Source organism: Coenobita brevimanus, chromosome 96 (genome assembly GCF_032717465.1).
Source record: "Coenobita brevimanus isolate Jiangsu-jjx chromosome 96, ASM3271746v2, whole genome shotgun sequence".
NCBI lineage: Eukaryota > Metazoa > Arthropoda > Malacostraca > Decapoda > Coenobitidae > Coenobita > Coenobita brevimanus.
The window spans coordinates 31,354,298-31,377,460 of record NC_137049.1 but is presented as its reverse complement, the minus strand read 5'-3'; the positions used below and the strand labels follow the sequence as shown (position 1 = coordinate 31,377,460).

The 23,163-nt window shown below is 43.9% G+C and overlaps 1 protein-coding gene across 1 annotated transcript in view; it reads left to right on the top strand.

Moving 5' to 3' along the window:
• The window catches only part of LOC145413547 (plexin-B-like), an 889,679-nt gene that overhangs the window by 742,545 nt on the left and 123,971 nt on the right, over positions 1-23,163 (top strand). The window contains exons 6-7 of the mRNA XM_080283243.1: positions 17,874-18,266; positions 19,040-19,666. Of these exons, the coding sequence (XP_080139369.1) occupies positions 17,874-18,266; positions 19,040-19,666 (1,020 nt within the window). The remainder of the gene's footprint in view (positions 1-17,873; positions 18,267-19,039; positions 19,667-23,163) is intronic.

Genomic DNA, 23,163 nt, shown 5'->3' with positions numbered 1-23,163 from the left:
TGTGTTGTGGGTTGATGTGCAGTGTAGGTATTCTTTAGTAAGGGTCAGTTATAGTGGACAGAGAAGGTGTGTGGGTGTGTTGGGGGCGTTGGAAGGACCCGCCCCCTCATCCATCTCCCAGGGAAGGCTGATAATGTGTTTATACCTGGTTGTGGGGTGACGCCTTGTGATGGATGCGAGGGGTGAGTGGCACTGTGAGGCGATTGTGGTGGTTCTGGTTGAGGGGGTTTGCAGCTGTGGTGGTGATGGTGGCTTTGGTTTTGGTGGTGGTTGTAGTGGTTTTGGTGATAGTTGTTTGTTTTGGCGTTGATTATTTGGATGTTTTTGTATTGCTTGTTTTTGGTGCGAGTGGTGGGTATGGCCGTGGTTTTGGTGGCGATTTTGGTGGTGATAATGGCAGTTATTGTGGTTGTGATTGATATGGAAGTGGGTGAGCTTAGTGTTTCAGTTTGTTTTGTGGTTGAGGTTATGATCGTGGGTAGAAGTGTGTTTGTAGGCTTTGATGGTGATGTTGCTGATAGTCTCAGACGATATAGTGTTAATAATTTTGGATAGGACTGTGCAGTGACGCCGTGACTCTGGTTAAGGTAGGTGTTGTAAATTTTGCTCTGTGGTTGTGTGTGGTAGTGTTATGTGAAAAAGGTGTTGGTCGTACGGTGTTCAGCTGTTTAGACTTGAATTATGGAATATTGTGATATTGGCAATGATACCCGGAGAGCTAAACAGGACAAACTTTGACAGACAGTGCACTCACAACATAAGCAGAAGATGGGTAAACGAAGAACGAGTCAGGACAGATTATGAAAGACAGACAGAACAACCACCATTAATATTTAGATTTTGTCAGTAGCAGAAAAGTAGGCAGGACATGTGTATCTCAGACAGCTTGGACACGACATAAACAGTGGATGGGCAGACGAAGACCTAAACAGAACACAGTATACAACAGACAGCCTAGACACCCACAGACATAACTAAAGCAAGTAAGATGGGGACAAGACAGAGCACCGTTTGCTATGGACAGGCCAGGCAAGTACAGACATAAAACAGGTGACACACTAGGCAGAACAGGGCACAGATTGCGACAGAGAGCCCAGACAACTACAGATATAGACAGACGGGCCAAGATAGAACACGGGTTGCGACAAAGAACGTAGACAACCACATACGGTACATGAGGTGACAGGTGTGGTAAAACAAGACACGAAACCGTATTCTCATTGGCTTAAGAGATTTCGTACCATTTCTTTCCCAGCGACTTATTTTGCATATTACACCGTCACATCCTGTTGTATATTGTTAATTAAAATTGTGTCGTTTTTAAAAATAAATACAGAAGGAAATTCTTTGGTGAAGTATGCAAAAATCACTAAGAGGCACCATAAAGTTTTCTGTGCCAGCGAGAATACGGCATACAAGTTTGCGACAGACACCCCAGACAGCCACAGACATAAAACAGGTGATGGACGAGGCAGGGCAGGGTGCAGTACACGACAGACATCCCAGAAACAGGTAACACACGAGACAAGACAGGACGGGAGCGGGAGACAGGGCGACAAGAGAGACAGGTGTGTGGGCCACGCTGGGACACAATCCTGGCATCTCGCAAGTTAACTCGGGCGACACCATAATTAAGTAGCATAATTGTGGCGTGTGAGTCTGGGAGAGGCAGCTCTGACGTCGGGTGGGCGGTCAGATGCAGTGAGTGAGTTAGTGGCAAGTTAAAGTAGACTGGGTGTGGGTATGAGTGTATGGGTGTAGATGTGGATGTGTAGGGGGTGGGGAATGTGAGGGGTGCGTGTGTGTGAATGTGGGTGTGGGAGGGCTGAGCGTGAGTGGGTGGGTGAGGAGAGAATGAGAATATTGATGTGAGTATGGAATTACAGTAGGTGTGGATGTGGATATGTGTATGAGTGGATGGGTGTGAGCCTTAGTATGATTGTGGTTGGAATTTTGAGGAAGTGAAGACATTGAAGATATGTAACATGTATGAATAGTTTTGTGCATTATTGAAATTATAATCCATGTTGTCCTCCGTCCAGAATTGATCTGTTTACCCTCCCTATCATTCATATTCCCTTTGTCTTCACTCTGTAATTCATCTGCTTCCCCCCCCCTTCCTCTTCTTGTCACTTTTCTTGCTCCTGTCACACTTATTCTTCCTCCTCCTTGTACACTTCACTCTCCCCGCAATTAGTCTTCTTACTGCTTGTCCTCGTTCTGTACATGTCACTTGCCCGTTTTGTTCTTTCTCCCATCACATACTTCTTGTCGTCGTCCTTGTCATGCTTTCTCCTTGCTCTTCTTGTCATTATTCCCCTTCCTCCCTTTACCTGTCATTATTCTTGTGTTCCTTCCCATATCCTCTCTTCCTGTCAGTCCTCCCCCTCTTCGTTTTCCACTCGCCACTCCACCTCCTACTAGTCGTCCTCCCAATCATTCTTCCTTCTTCATCATTATTCTTCCTCCTTCCTTCATACTTTGAGGGGTATGCGCTTACACCTTGCTCTATTATCCCTTCCTCCCCTCTCTAGTCTTCCACCTCCACCTCTTAGTCGCATTTCAGATCATTCTTCCTCCCCTTCACTATCATTATTCTTGTTCCTCCTCCTTTCGACTTCAGGGAGGATATACACACTCATTCCTAAATTACCCATCCTCTTTCGATCCTTCGTCCTCCTCTTCTCTCCCATTTCACTTTTCATCCCCCACTTCGTCTCCTTCCCAGTCATTCTTCTTCCCCTTCCCTGTCATTATTCTTCCTCCTCGTCCTTTCCGACGTCGAGGGGGATGTACTCACTCCCTCACATTCATCTCAAGGGATTTATTGGTGGTAAAAAGTAGCGGGGAATGTGTGGCCGGGTAGGGCGGGAGGGAAACAGGGTTATTGTGCATTTTACGAGCGGTCAGCATCCAGGAGCGGGAGTTATTGCGCTGGCGGTGTGGCCGTGGCGATCTGTTCCCGGGGACGTGGCTTATTGTGCCTTCATTCTCCTCCCCATAAGTTCCTCCCGTGTCCTTCGTTTATTTTTTTCCTGTTTTCCTAATTTCCTTCCGGTGTTTTCGTTCCTTTCATACTGTTTTCCTCCTCTTGTGTTTCTTCACCTCCATTCTGCCTTTCTTCCGTTCTACGTTTCCTTCTATCGTCGCTTTCTTTCTGCCTTAATGCTTTTTTCCTTCCTTCTTGCTTTATCCTTCCAGTCGTCTTCTAGTGCATTTTACTTGGGGATCGGTATCCAGGTGTGGGCAAATTATTGCGCCTGTGGTATGGGGACGTCGATCTGTTCCCGGGGACTTAGCTCATTGTGCTTTAATTCTCTCCCACGGAAGTTCATCCCGCGTTATTCGTTTTTTTTTTTCTCCCATTCCTTCCTGCGTTTGTTGTTTTTCCCCTGCTATTCTCCCCTTGTCCCTTTATTCTTGCATTATTCTTGTTTTCGTTCATCATACCTGCCTTGTCTCATGCATTCAGGTTTTCTTCCTCCCTCATTTCTTCGCTTCCGTCACGATTGTCTCCGTTTGAGGCTTCTTACCGTTAATCATTTTCTTCCTCATTTCCCTCTCTACCTTCTTCCCATCCTTCCCTCCTTCCCATCCTTCCTTCCTTCCCATCCTTCGCTCGTGCATCTTCCCTCCTGCTATCGTTGCTATCGTTCCTTCCTTCTCCCCTGTTATGGTTCCTTCTTTCCATCCTTCTCTCCTGCAGTCGTTTCTTCCTTCCTTCTCTCTTTCCTCTTGTGCTTTATACATGGGTTCAGCACCCATGTGAGGGCGTTAACTGATGCGTCGGTGTCTATCAGTTTCCGTGGTGAAGCTCATTATGCCTTCATTCTCCGGCCTATAAATTCCCCTCACCTCCACTTTTTTTTTTCTTAACTGTTCTCCTCTAGGTTTTTCTCCTTTCGTTCCTTTCATGCCATTCTGATTTTCTTTTTCAATTTCTGCATTCCTTCCATGCATACAGATTTCCTCTCCTCATGTTCTTTTCATGCTTTACTTTCTCCGTGTTCTTCCTTCCTTTCTTCCCTTTCTTCCTCCTTATCTTCTTATCGGAGGTTATTGTCCCTTGATCCTCCTTCCTATAAGTTCCTCCAACGTCCTCCTCCTCCTCCTTTCTTTCATCCTCTTGTATTACCCGAGCTACTTACTCTTCGTCTTATTCATTTTGAGCGTCATAAGATATTCTCTCTCTCTCTCTCTCCCATCCCTTTATAGCAGCTTTTCCCATCGATCGGCTTATCATTTTTATCCTCTCATATGGTTTCCTCAGAGCGTCTGTGGTTTTATGTACTTTCAAGTTATATTCGTTTCACTGCTAATCATCCTTGAACAGCTGAGGTTGACTTTTATTTTGGTCTCCAGACGTGTGTAATTTCTCTATCGTTGTCAAACTAATCTATAATTTTTAAGTGAGTTTGAAGGGTTGTAATTTCACTTGTTCCAAATATCAGACGTACAGAGATTGTTGACAGCAACTGTACAATGCCAGTTTATTCTGCGTTGATCAGTCTTTCGTTCACTGTTCTGTTTGCATTAATCTGAAGACTCGATGAGCCACTGATTCACTCACTCCTTTGTTAGCTTGCTTCGTCCATCCATCCATTCATCCATCGATTTTGTCATCCACTCATTTATATCTCGCCCATCCTCCCGTTGTCAGCCTTTTATACATTCATAAGTATATGCGGTCGTATTTTGAGTCCAGCATCCATATGAATGTTTATCTATTCATGAATCTTTCGAATCGCCCATCTGTTCCTGTGTCCATTTATGTACGCAGCCAATATCAGTAAAACCGATGCATACATCCATTCACCGGTTATCCCTTTCAGAATTTTCGCCAGACCTCTAATGCAGCTCATATCCCAACCCGTTTTAGTGCCATGCTTGGTGTGTGTGCGCTTTCCTCTTTCTGCAGCTTGTATGTACTCCCTGATCTTTACTGCCAGCCATTACTCCTTTATTGTTATGGAATCTACCCATCATGCCGTCTTCCACACACCCACTTCTCGCCTTCTCTCGCCATTCCACTTGCCCTCACACATTCGTTTATCTTATTTTGTTTTCCACTATTCTCCTTCACTTTTATCCTCTTAGTTCTTTCACTTCATAGGCTTTTCATATCGCTCACGGGACTCCTTTCACAGTTTTCCATCCACACTCGTATTTCTCACAAACATTATTTTCTCCTTATCCTCGCACACTCACTTTTCTCCTCATCCTCGCACACTCACTTTTCTCCTCGCTCTCACACACTCCTTCCATACATCAGATTGTTTCTTCCCTCTCGCCCTTCTTCTATATCCATTTATCCTTCCCCTTTACCGCTGGTCTGAAAGCTGCCTTCCCTTATGGAATCATTTTACTCATCTTTAATAATAGTGCCTCCTCCGGTTCTTAAACTTGTCCAAGGAAGCTTGTCTCCGCTTATCTTTTATTTTTAGCTTTATCCTGCCTTCGTAATTCTTTCATATTGTTTTATATTTACTGTTCTACCCTCTCACTAATTATTCTCATAGTTTCATCCCTATTTTCCTATAACTCTGTCTACACATAATTTTACGTTCTCTCCTACGTCCTGACTTAACTTCTCAGACACGTCAAATGAGCAAACCATTCTCCTTCTATCCCCTCATCTTCCACCCTCCCTTTCACCTCTGCAAGTACTTCAGCACGAAGAAAGCAAAAGCGGACGGGAACTCTTGACAGGAAGAGCATTTAACGTCGATATTAATAGAGAATTAATTAATAAATTAGTTGGTAAAGATAGAGAATAGGAGCAGCAGGAAGACGATGAGAATGGAGGAAGTCAAAACGGGAGTGAAACTGGGAACACCTTGGAATTTACTGAGGAAAGGGTTAGGTAAGAAAAGTCGAGGGGGCAGTTAATATCGTTCGAGGGATGGTTTTTATTTCCTCTCGCGTCTCGTAAGTTTGTGTGTATTTGTAGGTAGTTTTTATGAGAAGTATATGTTTGTCTTTATGGGGAGGAAAAGGGAGAGTGGATCTTATGAGTGGCTGCAGGGGATGGCTAAAGGGAGGAGCTGTAGAAGGAACGGAGGGGGAAAGATGTATGAGAAATAATAGTCTGCTAGTGAATATCTGGAGTGATACCGTGGAAATCTAAGAGATGGGGTGCTCTGACACAACGGGTGTTGAAGGAGACATAGAGGAGGTGTAATAGAGGATGATTGTGTAGCGAATGGAGATCAGAAAACCGAGACGAAGTTTTATAAAGCGATAGGCGTGGAAAAGATTGTGAGAAGAGCAAGAGTTGGGAAGAGAAGTATGTATTTAAAGAATTGAAAGAAAGGTACCTAAAGGGGGAAAAAAAAAAAAAAACGGAAGAGCCGAAAAGAGAGGGAAGGCAGCTAAAGATTAAGGAATGGAAACTGTCGCGTGGAAAGAAAGGGAGGGAGGAGAAGGAAAGTGTCTGAATAATTAGGGAAGACCTGGAAATGGACTGGGGTGGGTAGGGAGGGGAGGGGAGGTGAATAGAACTCTCGAAGTAAGTCTGGGAAAGGTAAGCATCCTCACAAGACCTGAGTCGAGTGAATCGCGGAAACCACTTACTTAGACGGAGAAAGAGAAAAATGTGGTGAATAGAAGTTGCCGGGAAAAATGGAGAGAGAAGGAGAGAGAGAGAGAGGGTGGTGGCAGGCTATTCTGTATATTAAGTACTGTGTTACATTTTGCGTGGTCGCAGTGTATGTCGGTAATTGTGTGGTCATGGGATAGTTCATGGTTTAGGGTCGACGGTGGCTTGGACGCTGATACTGGAACATGAAATCATGACCTTTTCAATGGAATAAAAACAAAGGCTAGTTGTACCTTTAGAAATAAAAAAATAACATCGACAAAGATTCGATTACTTGAAAATGCTAGGGTACTTTTTTTCCTTTCTCCAGACAGGTCATAGACAGTTTCAGATATTACCAGTTGTATATACAGGGAATGTGAATACCGGTTAACTCATGCATTAGAAAGCTGGGCGGGTTTAGTGTGTCCACTATAATGTGGTGAGGATTCTGGCAGATTCAGGAGAGCAGTAACCAGCGCATTATCAGTAGCAGAGAGAACACACACGTACTGTATCCCCCACAGGGGAGGATAAGGTTCATATATGCACAGACTCGAGTCTTAGTAGAGATTGAGAAAGCACAGGATATGTTTAGCACGTACTGCCCCTGTGATAATGGCACTGGAAGAAAAATAATACTTTCCAAGAGAGAGAGAGAGAGTTGAAACATAAAATTGTGTATTGTTAAGATAAGTTTGCACCGAGTAAAAGACTGAAGGAATCGAGTTTTTGATGCAATGAGAATAAAGTAAGTTTCTTTTGCCCCATCAGAGGTAATAGATAAATCAGAGCTTAGGTGTGCTGTTGCCTTATCGCGTGAGTTTTAGTCAAATTGCTAGCACAATTTTCTGCTTTGCTTTGTTACATAGTTGCTGGTGTACGTGTTCGTGTTAATTGTAAGTTCTGCTCGTATTCTGTTAGGTTTAGATCCAGTGTCGTGAAAGTAATATACTGTGTTGTCAGCTTCATTCATGAGCTGCGAAAATAGTTCAGTCATTGTCATGGGAGTCTTATACAGTTAGTATTCATGACAATTTCGTAAGTTCTGTTCCCGGTAGTCAGTGTGATAAGATTTCGTGTCGTTGACGTTGTTCTTTGTTTTAACAGCTGAAGTTAAATTTATTGAAAGTCTCCAGGCTGAGATTCCTTGTCGTAAATATCATCGATTGTTTTAGCCGTAAATTCGCCTTTTGCTTCGAAATTTCGTTGTTGATCTTTTTGGACGTAAAAAACGAGGTCGTAAGATCTGTTTCGAAGGTAGTTAGGTTTAGATTCCTGATCGTATGCCGTCGTCGTCTGAATCAGCCAATCTCGACGTCTGAACTTTTGTCATCTCGAGACGCATCCCAGCCCTCGTCACTCCTCTTAATCAAATCTTAGGAACAGTCTGGTGAATCTTAATCAGGGGCGGCGTGAAAAGTCGTGTTGGAGGAGGGGATCATCCGAGGAAGGAGAGGGAGGCGAGGTGTCTGAGGGCCTACAAGATGGGTGGAGGGGAGAACGGCAGATAGGGTGAGAAATTCTGGAAGATGTTGAGAAAGGTAGGAGGAAGGGAAAGATAATCGTGGAGGAAAGAAGAGGAAGGGAATGGTGAAGGAAGAAAAGAATGAAACGAAAGGAAAGAGAGTTGGGGGTAGGGAACGTTGAAAGAAGGAAGAATCAGGAAGGAAACTTTGGAGGAAGGAGGGTGAGGCAGGAAATGTTGAAAGAATAATTGAAAGAACATAGATATCTCTCTCTCTCTCTCTCTCTCTCTCTCTCTCTCTCTCTCTCATTCCTTCCTTGCCTGGCCGCATTTGCATACTGGGCATTTATTTAATATTTACCTTCGTCATGGTAATGTATTTTAGCGGCGGGGGAGATGAAGATTAATGTGTTGTCGGTACTGGGCACAGGTTGGGGGAAGGAGGGATGGATGGATGAATGAAAAAGGCCGAGAATAATGGAGGGAGGAGTAAGGATGGATAGGTGGATGGATGAATGAATAGGAATGACAAAGGATGTATGGATGGATTAAGTGATAAATGATTGAATGGATGAATGAAAGGGGAGGACACTGATGCCAAGGAAGATGGATCGATGGATAGATGGGTGAATGAATAAATTAATTAATTAACAGGAAAGATATTGATGTTAAAGAGGATGGATGAATAAATGGATGGATGGATGAAGGAAGAGGAGAATGAATAGGAATGACAAAGGATGGGTGGATGGATGAATTGATGAATGATTGAATGGATGAATAAAAGGGGAGGATATTGATGCCAAGAAAGATGGATCGATGAATGGAGGAATTTATTGGAGAAAATGAAGAGGAATGAGTAAGATGGATAGATGGATGGATGATTGAATGAATGGATGAATAAAAGGGGAAGACAGTGGTGTTGATAGAATGACGAATGTATGAATAAATGGATTATAATGTGGGGGAAGGAATAAGGATAACTGAATGAGTGAATGGACGGATGGATGAAAATTGAGGATAAGTGTAAAGGCGGTTGCATGGAGAAAAGGTAAAACAAGGATTAAAAGAAGGGAAGATGGGTGGATGGATGAAAATGAGGATCATGGTTTAAGAAGGATGGATGGAGAATGGGAAGAGATTGGTATAAATAAGAAAGGATGGATCGAGAAAGAAAATAATATAAAGAAGGAAAGAGTAAGGATGGATGGGTTAATGAAAAACAGAATGATGTTGAGATGTAGAAATAATAAGGAGGGATGCATTGAGTGGAAGAGACGGAGAATGAAAGAGAAGGGAAGGAGTAACAAAATGATGCAAGGATGCTCGTTGGATGGATGAAGGTAAGAAAGGAAGAGAAATATTTAAAGAAGGAAGAGTAAGAGCGGAAGGAAGGACGATTATGGATGGATTTATGGATGGTTAGATGACTTAAAGATGGAATGGTGGAGAGAGAGAGAGATGTAAAGATGGAATGATGTAGAGAAGGGGGGAAAGAGAGAGAGAGAGAGGGGGGGGGGATGGACTGAATGAAGGGAGGATGGGAGGAAAGGAGAAACGATCCAGAAATTGTTGATTGATAAATTAAGGGAAAAAGAGAGAGAGAGAAATAGAGGAACTGAAGAGAGAAGGAAGGCAAAAGGATTAAAAAGGAAGAATTCATGGAATGAAGCGAAGGAAGAATCGATGGAATGAAGAGAAGGAAGAAGGATTGGTGTGGAGAGAGGGAGGGATTGCAGAGAAAGAAGAAATGACAGTTGAAAGGGAAGAAGCGATGGAGCGAAGAGAAGGAATAAAGGACTGGGGGTGAAGAGAAAATGACAGTGAGAAAAGGATAGTAGAGTAAAGGGAGGTAAGAAGGAACCAAGCGAAGGAAGAGGAGGGGGAATTGAGTGAGGGGCGAAGAAGGCATTGAGGGGGGGGGGAGTTGAAGAAGGGGCTGAAGGACCAATGATAATGTGTGGATGGAGTGGAGGGAAGAAAGATGGCGTGGACTGAAATGAGAGAAGAAGGAACAGAGTGAAGAGAAAGAAGGCACAGAGTGAAGAGAAGGAAGAAGGAAGAGAGTGAAGAGAAGGAAGGGATGAAATGAAGAAAGAGAAGGAAGAACTGAGGAAGGGTAGGGAAGATGGATGGTTGAGGCTGAAAGTGTCAGGGACCTTCTGCAGTAAACATCCCATCTGACACTGCATCACTTACCTCCTAGTTTCTCAACCTCCTCTCCCCCCAACCTACCATCTCCGTCCTCAACCCCCTCTTTTTCCCATTGTTTTCCACCCTTCTCCAACTCTTTGTCTTGCCCATCTTTTCTCGTCCTACCTTCCGTCCACTCTTCGTACCTACCTTCTTTCCCTGCCATTTCTTTCAACCTTTACCATTTCATCTTTTTCCCCTTTCGCTCCCTACCATTCTCTTCCCTCTTCTTCCTTTCCTCTCCAACTCTTTTCCTTTTCTCCGCTTCATAATCTCCCTCCTTGTTTCCTTTTCATTATTTTCGTATTTTCTCACGTTTATCTCTTCCTTCCCTCTCCCTCCAGCTCTCAACATCACTTCCAGCCCTCTTCCTTTCTTCCTTGGCACGAGTCAGACAGAGACTAAGATGAAGCTGGAGAGGAGAAACGTCTGCATTTACCCACAGAATATATCTCGGCTCCACGCAAAAATCACGGAGTAGGAATTTTAGAGAAAAAAGTGTGGGCTGGGAAACCAAACAAAAGGAAGGAAGGAGTGGATGAGGGAAGGGAAGATGAGTTCGCGGGAGGATCTGGGTAGGGAGACTAGAAGAAGCCGGCGTAGGATGGGGAAGAAGTTTGAAAATAAATGCGAATCGAGGTGGTGAAGGAAAGGAAAAAATTAGAGAGAGGAAGTTCAGGTATTGAGAATACTGTTGGGAGAGTGGACAAGCGTACAGGCACGGCAAGGGAAGGGGCAAGATGTGAAGGGAGAATGAAGGCGAGGTAAAATAGGAGGTGAGAGAAGAGGGAGGAAGGGAGAGAGGGAAGGAAAGAAGACGGTGAGGGAAAGGATTGGCGAAAGAGTGGATGGGAGGAAAGGTAGGTGAGAGGCAAGGGGAGGGGGAAGGCGTGGGAAGGAGGAGGCGTGAGAGTGAGAGAAGCTGGAATTAGCTGTGGCTCTTCAAAGTGTCGTAAGTTAAAATTAAGGACACGAGAGGTTAGAGGACGCTTCGCTTAGGAGGAAATGAGGACCTGGGTGACGGTTGCTGAGACAGGAGCTTGAGGACAACGAAGTCTGAGTTAACTCCTGGAATCTGGGTCACGTCCATTTTAGTCGGTATTTGCTACTACGTGCAACTACTAGATTATTCACTCAGCTTAGGGAACGTTTCTAACTCTGAGGGGTTTATTAAGGCCGTATCTCATCCCTCTTGGTTGAAAGCCTACCTGATCTAAACAGAATCGTCAGAGGTTGGTAGTAATAAAACTAAAAAGACGTCCCCAGATTCGAAGGGCTGAAGACGAGTTCATGAAGGATCTTTGAGGATGACAACAAGAGGGGATTGGAACTGTGGAAAGGAGTTGGGATGCGAAATAATAACTTTAATAATGAAATAGTACACCGAAGAACAAGAAATTTTAGACATTTTTGAGAATTTGACAACAACAGACGTGGACTGAAAAGAGGAGGCGTAGCTGCAGGTTAATAATAGTAAACTTTGGAATACAAAATAAAATAAAAAGTAATATGCTAAAGAACATAAAATTAATGAAAGCGATGAGAAATGTTACGCGTTACGGGAAGGACGGGAAGTAATAGAGGCTTATGTGGAAACTGTGTGGAAAAGCGATGAAGCAGAAAGATAAGCGTGTGTGAAAGATGTGGGCAGTCTTGCAGTGTCATAAGAGAGATATTTGCGTGATAAAAATAGCAAGTCAGATGCAGTGGTGCAGCAAGGGGGTGGATGGCCTGTAAAACGTATGCGATGTGGATGCTAGCAGGGAGAGTCTGGGAGATGAGATTTGCTTAGGAGAGAGAGAGAGAGAGAGAGAGAGAATTGTGTGAATGTGTAGAGCAAGGTGATAACATGAGATGAAGTGAGGTTCGTTAAGGAGGGAATAAAAAAAAAATGTGGCGATAATAAAGGAAGTAGGAAGGAACCTTATTAACAGCAATAAATTGGAGAAGGGGAGAGAGTAGCAGGTGGTGAGAGAGGGAGAAGTACTACTCTAGATTACCATAAGTTGGGAGGAGTACCATCACACACACACACACACACACACACACACACACACACACACACACACACACACACACACACACACACACACACACACACACACACACACACACACACACACACACACACACACACACACACACACACACACACACACACACACACACACACACACACACACACACACACACACACACACACACACACACACACACACACACACACACACACACACACACACACACACACACACACACACACACACACACACACACACACACACACACACACACACACACACACACACACACACACACACACACACACACACACACACACACACACACACACACACACGAGAGAGAGAGAGGAGGGGGGAGGGGGAGGAAAGAAATATAGTCGCTCCGCTGGTGAATTAAACATCCATCCTCGAGTCAGCTTCTCAGGGAGGCCATTTCGGCTGTTTCGGCACCGCAGGAGTAAGAGACCTCGCCTGCAGCAGCACAACCTCGAGGAAAAAAGAATCCAAAAAGGCAGTAAGAAAAAAAATAAAAATAAATCGAGGAGACGCACCTTGAATCACTCCGGCCAAACTGTTTCCCTGCATATGTTACTTCCTCCCCCTTTTACTCCCACACCGGGGCCCCAGATAGTTTTTTTTTTTTTTTTTTTTTTTTTAGCCCCCCCCTCCCCCCATTGCAACTTTAGGTTCAGGGGACGGAAGGGCGGGTTTGGCGCGTGCTTCGGCCGGGGCTTTGGTCCCTTCAGGATACACGGCTAATCAATCTAATCGAGAAAGTGGAGAAATTTGGAATTTATCGTCTCTGAATATTTCACGAGCGAGGGAAGGAGCGGGAGCAGGAGCAGCAGGAGGAGAAGAAAGGGAAAATTGGAGGGAGGGAAGGAGGGAGACGATTCTTTTTCCTTGTTTTAATCGGATTTTTATGGCTATTTTTCTTTCTCTGGGCGTTATAAAGAAAATGAGACGTCGTTACCGTGCCTGTTTGGGGACTTGGATTTTTTTGTTCCCGATATTGATCACTTCTCGGCTTAGTTCATCTAGCCTCGCTCCGGGGCACAGATCAGGGCTTTTAGCTTTTCTTGGCTTGGGAAGCATCTCTCTCTCTCTCTCTCTCTCAGTTGTAGTTTTCATATGTGTGTTTTTGCTTAATCCCAGCCTTTTTGTTCGTCCCTCTTTTTCTTTTTTCCTCTCTTTCTACCTTCTACCTTCTTTCATACTTTCTAATTTATATTTTTTTTTTCTGTCATTCGTTATTCGTTTTGGGATCATCCTGTTTCCTTCTGTCCCTTTCAGTCCACTGTTACCCTGATTTTATTCCTTATCCACTCTTCTTCCCCTTTTATTCTTCATTTTCTGTCATTGTTGGTTTCTTTTCCCAATAAATCATCTGGTTTCCTCCTTTATTTATAGTCTTCATATTTCTTCGATCCGTCTTTACTTCCATCTCCTCGTTCATCATTTATCTATGTTTTGGCTTTCGTCTCCTTCCTTTGTTGTTCCTTATTTTCTGTATGTTTTTCTCTTATCTTTTTGTCACTTTTCTCGAGCACTTTTTCACTTCTTTCCTGTACCCTATTTACCACTTCCCTCCACTGCTTTCCTTTTTTTCCTTTTTCTTCCCTTCCTCCCTCCTTTACCCCTCTCTGTCTTCCTTCCCCCTTTCATTATATATGTCATTGCTGTGGAGATGAAAAAATCCCGTTTAACCTAGCCTCTTCACTTCATCCTCGCTCCCATCTTTGTTATCCTCCTCCGTACTAGTTCTTTCTTTTATTTCCTGTTATTTTTCTTTCCATTTTGTTTCCCCTATTTTCTAACATTCGTCTATTCTTTTCTTTCCCCTCTTTCCTGTCTTCCTTTTTCTTGACTCACTCATCCCTCTGCACTTTTTACCCCCACCTCCCTTTCTTCCCCTCCTCCAGCCTCAGATCTCACAGAAATGTAGAGAAGCAGGATGGGTTATAGGTGTGGACACAAGGGGAATGGAAGGACGGAAGAGGGAAGGCGAATGAAGGAGGGAGGGAAGGAGCTACCCACTCAAGCCTGCCTCATCCCTTTAGCCCTGTTCCCACTCATCCATTACCACTCGACCATTTCCCCTCGTGCATTTAACACCTCATTTGCCCGCTCCACTCCAATCTCTTTGGCTCGTCTCGTAGGGGTGGTCACTGTATCACTTAGTCCATCTCGGTTGTGTGAGTAGACGGTTGGGGCATCTAACGGAGGAGGAGGAGTTAGTGTGAAAATAGTTGTTGGAGAGATTTTGGAGGTTGATAGAAAGTTGATTGGAGGATTTGCAGGTAAAGAGCGAGTACTGTACCTGTAAGCGCTAGAGGGAGATAATTAGACAATATTTGTAGAATTTTTATGGCGTAGAATTAGGTGCTGTTGTTAGACAGCAGCAGCAGCAAGCTGTAGGACAGCTTCGTGATCCACTCTTGTTTGGTGGACACTTGACACGGAGATAGCCGATGGAATCACAGTTGAGCTAATGCTGGAAGATGTAACGTTGTGATGTATGGTGTGGGATGCTGCTTTACACTGCACAGCCGGCATCAAAAGTCCTGTCGCCTGTCCCGCTTTTTTTTCTCCATGAACTTTGAAAATTAGTGATGTGAATCCACAGCAAACGACACTTATGACAGTCATATGTGGCCAAAAAAACTGATCATATTCGCCTGCTGCTCATATTGCATATTTATTTCCGAAATCCACAGAGAAAACCTGAGATGATGACAGGGCTTTTGATTCCGTCTGGCCTTGTGTTATCTCTGATGGTGACTATTGTGTGAGCAGGAATGGTTGGTAACCACCACATAGTATAGATACATCCACCTTCTCACATTTCTCAGGTTGTTTCGTACGTGTATGTGGGTGAAATTTCGCTTAGTATAGGGAATACAGATTATACAGTCGAGGGTGTTTTTGGCATGGATGTTGTCAGTGTTTGAGCCAGGAGGGTGGTTGTGTGGATTGTAAAGCCTAGTGGTGCCGCCGCAGTGATGATGGTGATTGTAGTGATTGAAAGGGCTAGCGCAGAGGTAGTTACCGGCGTGAAGGGGGCTGTAATGGAGTGTGAAAAGGATAGTGGTTTACGGTATTATGGATAATTTGAATATTGTGTAAAATTATGGTTGGTGGACGTAAGAGGGGTGTAGGGGTTGGAGGGAAGTAGTTGGTGTTGTAGCGAGTGGTTGTAGGGGTTAGTGGGTGTTGTATACAGTGATTGTAGCGGTAAATTTTCGTGGTGTTGAGGAGGGAATTAACTCAAGTGAAGAAAGATTAGAGAAGGTTGAGGTTGAGAGAAGTTCAGCTTTTTAAATAGTGTAGGAGTAAATTATTGAATGTAGGGAACTGTGAAAAAAGGAACTGCGTCATGTATTTTTTGTGAGTTCAACCATTATAACTCTTATCTTATCAAAGCGGGAGTCTTGCAACCGCGTTGAGGTGTTGTAGAAGACTGACAGGTGTTGGAGACGGATTAAAAAGATTAGTATGATAAGAAATTGGAGTCAGATTAGTGAAGACAGTTGTAAGTTATGTAAGATGGGGATTGAATGGACTAAAGATGGAGATGTAGGTTTGTTTACTGTTGGTGTGACGATGTGTTATGGGTGTAGCAGAGATTGGTACCGAGAGTTACAAGGGTGAACCAGGCGTACAGTCAGGGAGTTAATTCAAAAGTTTGGTGAACACATTGGGGGAAAGTCGAATAATTCGAAATATGCATTAGTCCGTTAAAGACTGGTTATATTTCGCCAGTTTAAAATAAATTTAAGACATTTCTGGGAAGAGATGATCCTTTACTTTACAGATCGCGGCTGAACTAGAATTTGAATATAAGTCATGGGATAGAATATTGCAATTTGCAGAACGTGAGTCACTAGGATTTGAAGACAGGTGACGTTAACAGCCCGTCCCATAATACTTCCTTGTGTTGAGTAGGGGTCAAAGGCTAGCCTGTTGGTCCAAAGCATTTAGATGTAAGTGACTGAACTACCGCCCTTTGCCTCCAGGAAATTCGAATCAATACGCATAGCACACTACCTTCACTCCAGCTGGCACTTTAAGTACTAAAGCAGCAGGTGTCGAGGACAGAATATAATGGGATAGCCTTGGATAGAGTATTATGTAGATGGATGGGAGGGGAAAATACTTTCAGAAAATATACGGCCTAAGATCACTCGGATGTGCTACAAGGTTATCTGGCACGTAACGATATTGTAAGGGTCTGTTGGTGATAGATGAGAATAGATGAAGCCAGGATAGTGGTCCTTGTGAATGTATGGTGTGATGGAAATGTTGAAGGATGGAATTGGAAAAAGAGAGTGCCAGTGTTCCGCCCTTGGCAAGTTTGTCATGAGTTATGCACTTGTGTTTGTAAATTGTGTGTAAGGGTTTGTTTTAGATGTCAGATGCAGACAGGATACTGGTCGTTGTGGATGTTTGTGATAGGTATGATGAAGGAAATACATTGTGCCAGTGCTGTGATTTTTATGTAAAGTCAGGTAATCATGTACGTAAAAATATAGCAAGGGCACCCATTATTTTTTTGTACGTGTTTCTTGTTCTTTTTTGGGTCTGTTCATTATCGTCTTGTTCCAATCACTCATCTGTCTCTTGTACTGTAGCCTTTTCCGCCTTTTTTTTTTTCATAACGTTTTTCTCACTTCTTTACACATTTTTCTTTCTCCTAGAGGCCTTTAGTCTTTCTTATTTCGCTTTCCCTTCAGTCTTTATCCTCTCCTCGCTACATATCCCTTCCTTCTTGTATCCCTAGTCCATTTTATATCCCCCCCTCTTTATACATACTTCCTTCCCCTATTTATCCCCACTCCCGTCATATGCCTCCATCCCTTTCACATTCCCCTTTTCTATTCTTTCCCCTTTCATTTTTATCCAACTTTCCTTTTCATCTCCTTCCCGTTTGGTCACCTTATCCTCTCTCTTCTGTCCTCGCATTACTACGCTCAGTCTCGCTTCCTTCTCGTTCTCTTCACCACTGCCTCGCCAGTCTGTGTATGTGTGATAAATCCTTTCGGGGCGGGAGAGGGGACGGACTCCCACGTGGCTGCATCACGCCAAATCGGGTGGGAAGGGTCTGGGACTATTTCTTTCCTTGCCCTGAGTGGCCCTTTGGGACCGGGTGAGGGAGTATGAAATTGGGGAGAGTCGGTTGTGTAAAGAAGAGCTTGGTTCCCGAGGGTGTGCTGGGAGAGGCAAGGTTTATTGCCGGCCTGGGATACGCACCCTCCTTCCCTTCCTTCCTTGTCTCTCTACTTCCGTGTCCCCTTCACTCAGGACACTCAAATGGTAAACACGCATACAGACTCTGATTTATGGTCTTGTGTTGAGTTTTCTGGAGACAGAATGTGTCTGCTGCCTCGCAGATTTTTTGAATTAATATTTTTCTTTTTTAGTGTTTACCCAGAGCATTCACGAGGTGCTGACACTTGAGCACATACTGGTACTTTCGGGTATAGATCGTGAAAGTTACTGTTGATGTCGATTGCAGCCAAAAGAACTTGCCAAATGTCACATTTGAAAATTCGAGGATGGTTTGTAGTGATAATTACTGTCGCTGTTAGTGACGAAAGATTGTTTTTGTCCCCAGGTGCAACTGACGATCAGGACTCTGCCGGAGTTACCTACTGGCGCTAAGTACCAGTGTGTGTGGGGGTCAGCGCCCCCCACGGATGCGCGCTATACGGAGTCTGGTCTAACCTGCAAGACGCCCTCACGTAGCCACCGGCCACCCATCCCCGTCCACCACGACCACGTGCTGGTGCCACTGGCAGTACGCTCCAGTGAGACCAACAAGGACTTTGTATCCCGCAACTTTGCCTTCTATGACTGTGGCCGCCACAACACATGCGGCAGCTGTGTGCGAAGTAGCTGGGCATGCAACTGGTGCGTCTACGAGAACACCTGCACACACAATGCATCCTCCTGCAGTGGCAACGTCGTGTCTGGGGAAAACGTAAGCATCCTGCAGCTGCTGAGAGAGGTGTGTGGGCCGGTGCGTGCATGTCGGCAACCTCGCCACCCCGCAACTCACACTCATTTCACTACTTACTGTTGTTACCTCTCACTTTTTCTAATAGTATTTCTATTTTTCTCACACTGTTTTCACAGCTAACTATCTGACAAGTTTTATTTTTTCTCCACTTAAATGCCTGCACTGTTATTGTAACTGACACACCACATCATCCTCACTAACACCACCTGTACTACATGCACTTATTCGAGTTCATATATTAGCTATACGTAGAGTCTGTATACAGTAGCAGGATTACATAACTCCTGTGAATGTAATATAACAAATAACTTTGCTTCACCTGATCTACTGTAAATGCAGATAGAACACTACTGTCAGAATTTTCTATCAGTATACGGTATATTTTACTCTCGTACAGTATTTCACCCTCTCTCTCACTTTGCCCTCGTATGTAACCCGTTCTCATACTTTCTGCCCACATTTCCCTTCTCCTGCTACCTGCCACCCACAAGTAAGAGTGTGAACCAAGCCCCGCACGCCCCTGCCACTACCAATGCTCGGCCACACCTGTTGCTGTTCCTGCCGCCACTAACCTGCCTGCCATGTAGACTAGCACACCGCCCGGCCAGTCCATCATGGTGTGGCCGGGCTGCACTGTTGCTGCCCTTCCATAGACTTGAAGTACAGTACTAACTTTTGATATTTCATGTGATAATACAGTATTGTGATTCACAATCATCCATCAATCTTTAGATACTGCTACTGTTACTTTCTACCCACAGAATCCATCACAGCTGTCACGCCATGGGTCCGGGTTCTGTCCCCGGTTCTGGCCCGAGCAAGGTGAGCTGCTGGCGGCGGATGGAGCACGGTCAGAACTGGTGGTAGTAGTGGAGAACTTGCCGGTGCCCCGCGTCGGCCAGCTAGGCTACCAGTGTGTTGTTAGTGTGGAAGGCGCCACAATGCTGGTCGACGCCCGTGTCACGCCCACTGCCCCTTCCTCAGACACTTCTGCCGCCGCCACTGCCGGCCAGCAACACCGCCGCCTGCAGCGTGTAGTGTGTGAGCCCACAGTCTACCGCTATGAGTCTGACGAAGGCGAGTATGAGGCTCGTGTGACACTGGTGTGGAACCGCGATCATGTGGTGGATGCACGACCGTTGACATTGTACAAGTGCGGCGTGCTCGGTGCACACCGTGGACACCATGATTGCTCCCTGTGCGTTACACGGCACCCTCGTTACCGGTGCGCATGGTGCGGCGCCGCCTGCAGGTATGCGCCTCATTGCCCGGCTGTCGCAGGAGCCGCTGCCGCATCATCTGCTGCAGCTTTGTCACCACCACATCACTTAGACACCTCCGGAGAGGACGCCCGCCTTAGTCAGTGCCCTACGCCCAGGATTGATCTCGTAAGTACTAACATTTTTTACGTGTTTTCATATCTACATTGCCCTAGCACTGATCTGTAAAGCCCCATCATCTTTCTTTAGCTGGGAACAGGTCCTTGCGTACATCATCAGGCCACACAGGCTGCCTCCCCATTGTATCCTGTTATTCAGTAACTTGTTTCTGATGTAGACTAAGTGGACGAGCGGTCTTTTCTCCTCATCAGCGCTGTTTGGCCCATTGTGCCGTTGAGCGTCATAACTTTATTGGTAGTGTGTGGCAAACGAGTGATTGTACAGAGGCCTTTGTGTACCTGTGTGTGTGACTGTGGGCCGTATTCTCATCGACTAAAGGGGCTTTCTTGCACCTCGTACCGAGTTATTTCTGGATATGACACATTAATATTGTCTCACATATGTAAACTATGTCAGTATTAAATTTTAGTTGTATAAAACAAGTGCAGTATAAGAGAGAACTGAAGTGTATGAAGATAAATCACCAAGAAAGAGGTGTTAAGCGGTCTCCTTGCGTGTATATATATATAATGACAAAGACTCCAGTTTCCACATATACATTGCTAGTGAATTAGCCATAGTGTACCAAGGTGAAGTACTGTGTATATTGACCATGGTTCCAGGTCAGGGCAGGAAAACAGACTTGGATGTAAATCAGATCAACTTTTTCTGCACGGTAATACTGAGAGCGCGGTGCTGAATTAAAGAGGCTATACTGGAGAAGAGAGAGAGAGTAGGTAAGAAAAAGGGGGGAGAAGGGGGGGGTAAAAAAATAAGATGTGGGAATGGCTTGATGGGGACATAACTCCCTTCACGTCATTTGTCACTTCTTACCATCTTGAGACGATTGTTATGTTGACAATTTTTTCGAATAAGAGGGGTTAGATAGTCTTCACTAATCCGTTCATTACGAGCGAAGCTGAATAAAATCATCAGGAGTTAGTAAGAATTCGAGTATACAAAAAAAAGAACGTTAATATTGGGGGAGTTAAGGAGATATACAGTAACTTAGGTTCGAAAGAGAAATTAATAGAAGATAACAGATAAACGACCGTCAGGGAGGGTGAAGGAGACATGAGGATGGTGCTGTTTACAATATTGAAAGTTAATAAAAAAGATAGGAACTGATTCTGCGGATTTAAATAGATAAAGGCGTGAAAGAGAAATTCGATTGATGATAGAGGTATATGAGGGATGGATGGAGGGAGGAGGAGACTGATGAGGCCAAAATATATAGAGAAAATATCGAAAAAAAAAGGGGGGAGGGCAAGGGACCGGGGGGGGGGGAGGGAGGGAAGGGGGAAGTAAATGATGAAAAGAAAGAGGGGGTAAAGACATTAGGGCAGAAGGTGATTAGACGAATAACAAAAAAAAAGGAAGCAAAAACAGGAGAAAAGAACGGAGAATAAATGAAGGAAGAAGTAGGCGAGAGAGAGAGAGAGAGAGAGAGAAAGGAGGGGGGGTGAAGGGGGTGCTGGCCAAGGAAGGGAGAAGGGAGACGCGACGCTAAACTCAACGACGCCATAAAAACCGTAAAGTTTCAAGTTTTGGAATTTGTCGCAGCTTCCCTCATTCCCCCTCGGTGCCACTCTCCCCCCCTCTCCCCCCACCAACTTTTCAAAGTTTTCACTCCTGTCCCTTTTCAGCGCTTACGTCTTCTGTTTATCCTTTTATAAGTTTTTTTTTTCTCGTTACTTACTGTTCCCTCTTTATCTAATTATCTTCACTTCCAGCTTCCTGAAATAAATAGTTTCATGAACCTGGCTTAACCATTATTTTTTTTTTTTACTTTCTTTTTATCCCTCTTTTTATTTCATGATTTTTATTTCCCCCTTTCTTTGCTCTTTTTTTTTTATCCTCCGGTTTCTTCGCTCTCTCTCTCAAGTGAATTGTAATTCTGCTGCACTTTCAGATATCTTTATTACCCACTCTCCTTGATCTCGAAGTCAGTTCTTTATGATCAGACTTAAACTTTTATTCGTATCCCTTCACTTTAGCATTATATTTAATCAGTGTTCTTGCCTTTCCTCTTCCTCCCGGCTGCCCTTCTTCCTCGTCTTCCTTTCTTCTTCCACCTTCTCCTCCGCCTTTTCCTCCTCCTCCTCTTTCGTCTTCTCCCCCCCCCCCTTTTTTTTTCCTCTGCGCATTTTCACTTCCTCGTATCGTCTCATTATCCCGCCCCTGTCTTGTTTCCCATCTCTTTCCTTCCTCTCCTTCTTCCTTTACTTCCTCTAATTTTCTTTACTTCCTCCTTCCGTTTTCTCAGTCTTCCTTTTTTTTTTCTACGCTTTTTTGTTTTTCACCTCCTCTTCCCCATGTCCTAATTATGGTTTAATAGGGAGATAGGGCAGCTGTTGGAGTATCGTCACGCAGGACTTTATCCAACCAAGAAATGAATGCGAGGTAGTTCTCCCTTGAAACATTTCCCAACCTCCACGAAATATAGCTGAAATTATATGTAAAGTGTAGATGTATGAAGAGACTGTTTCTGGGTGTGTATTGCCTGTAGTAACGAGTGATATTTTCCTGTTTCTGGGTCTGTATTGCCTGTAGTAACGAGTGATATTTTCCTGTTTCTGGGTCTGTATTGCCTGTAGTAACGAGTGATGTAAGCTAATAGTCATTTACGAACGGTAAATACTGTATGATTGGAAAACGTACTGATATACGCAACACACTTCGTTATAGCATTCCAGTCTGATCAGCAGGCTAGCATTATCTGAAATTTTGAAGATACCATGCTTAATTATTCCATTCTGTTCGTTTAGTGAAAAGTAAACATGTATTGGCCACGTATAAAAAAGTATTAATCAGGACAGGTACACCCAGTTTATAACATGACTTTGGTCCATCTCATTTTTAGACCTGTTGAAAAGAGTTTTTATCTTTTGCTGTTCATAATGAATTTGGAAAAAAAAGTATGTAGACAGATTATCGTAGTAGGCATGGAAAATTGCAATGAATTTTATGCTACAGACCTCTTGACAATATCTTCCTATAGATTGAATGTATAACATATTTACTTCCATAGCGAATACCGAGGAAAACTGACAGTTGAGTCTTTTTTTAAACTACGCGTTTTTGGACAATTGTTTTTTCTTAAACAAGGAGTACCATATTTTTCTCTTCCATAGTGAATATCCAGAAAATTTTGAGTGGAATTACTGTAACGTTCAAAGATTTCGACAGATTGTTCTGTTGTAGATTGGGCGAATAACTTGTTTTCCTCAATCATGAGATGTCGAAAAATAAGTGGATTTTATTTAAAGCTAAAAATTGTGTATATATATATATATATATTTTTTACGGTCTGAGTGAATAATTGCTTGTATTTTCTCATCCATAGGTATTATCAAGAAAAATATCAATGGGGTCTGTTACAAACTACTGATTTGGAGGTCTTTTTTTCATATCGAACTTGTATTTTTTTATCTATAGAGAATTTCGAAGGTAACAGTGTGGTAAGCTACAGATCTTTCAGTTCTGTTTTGTTAAACATTGACCGA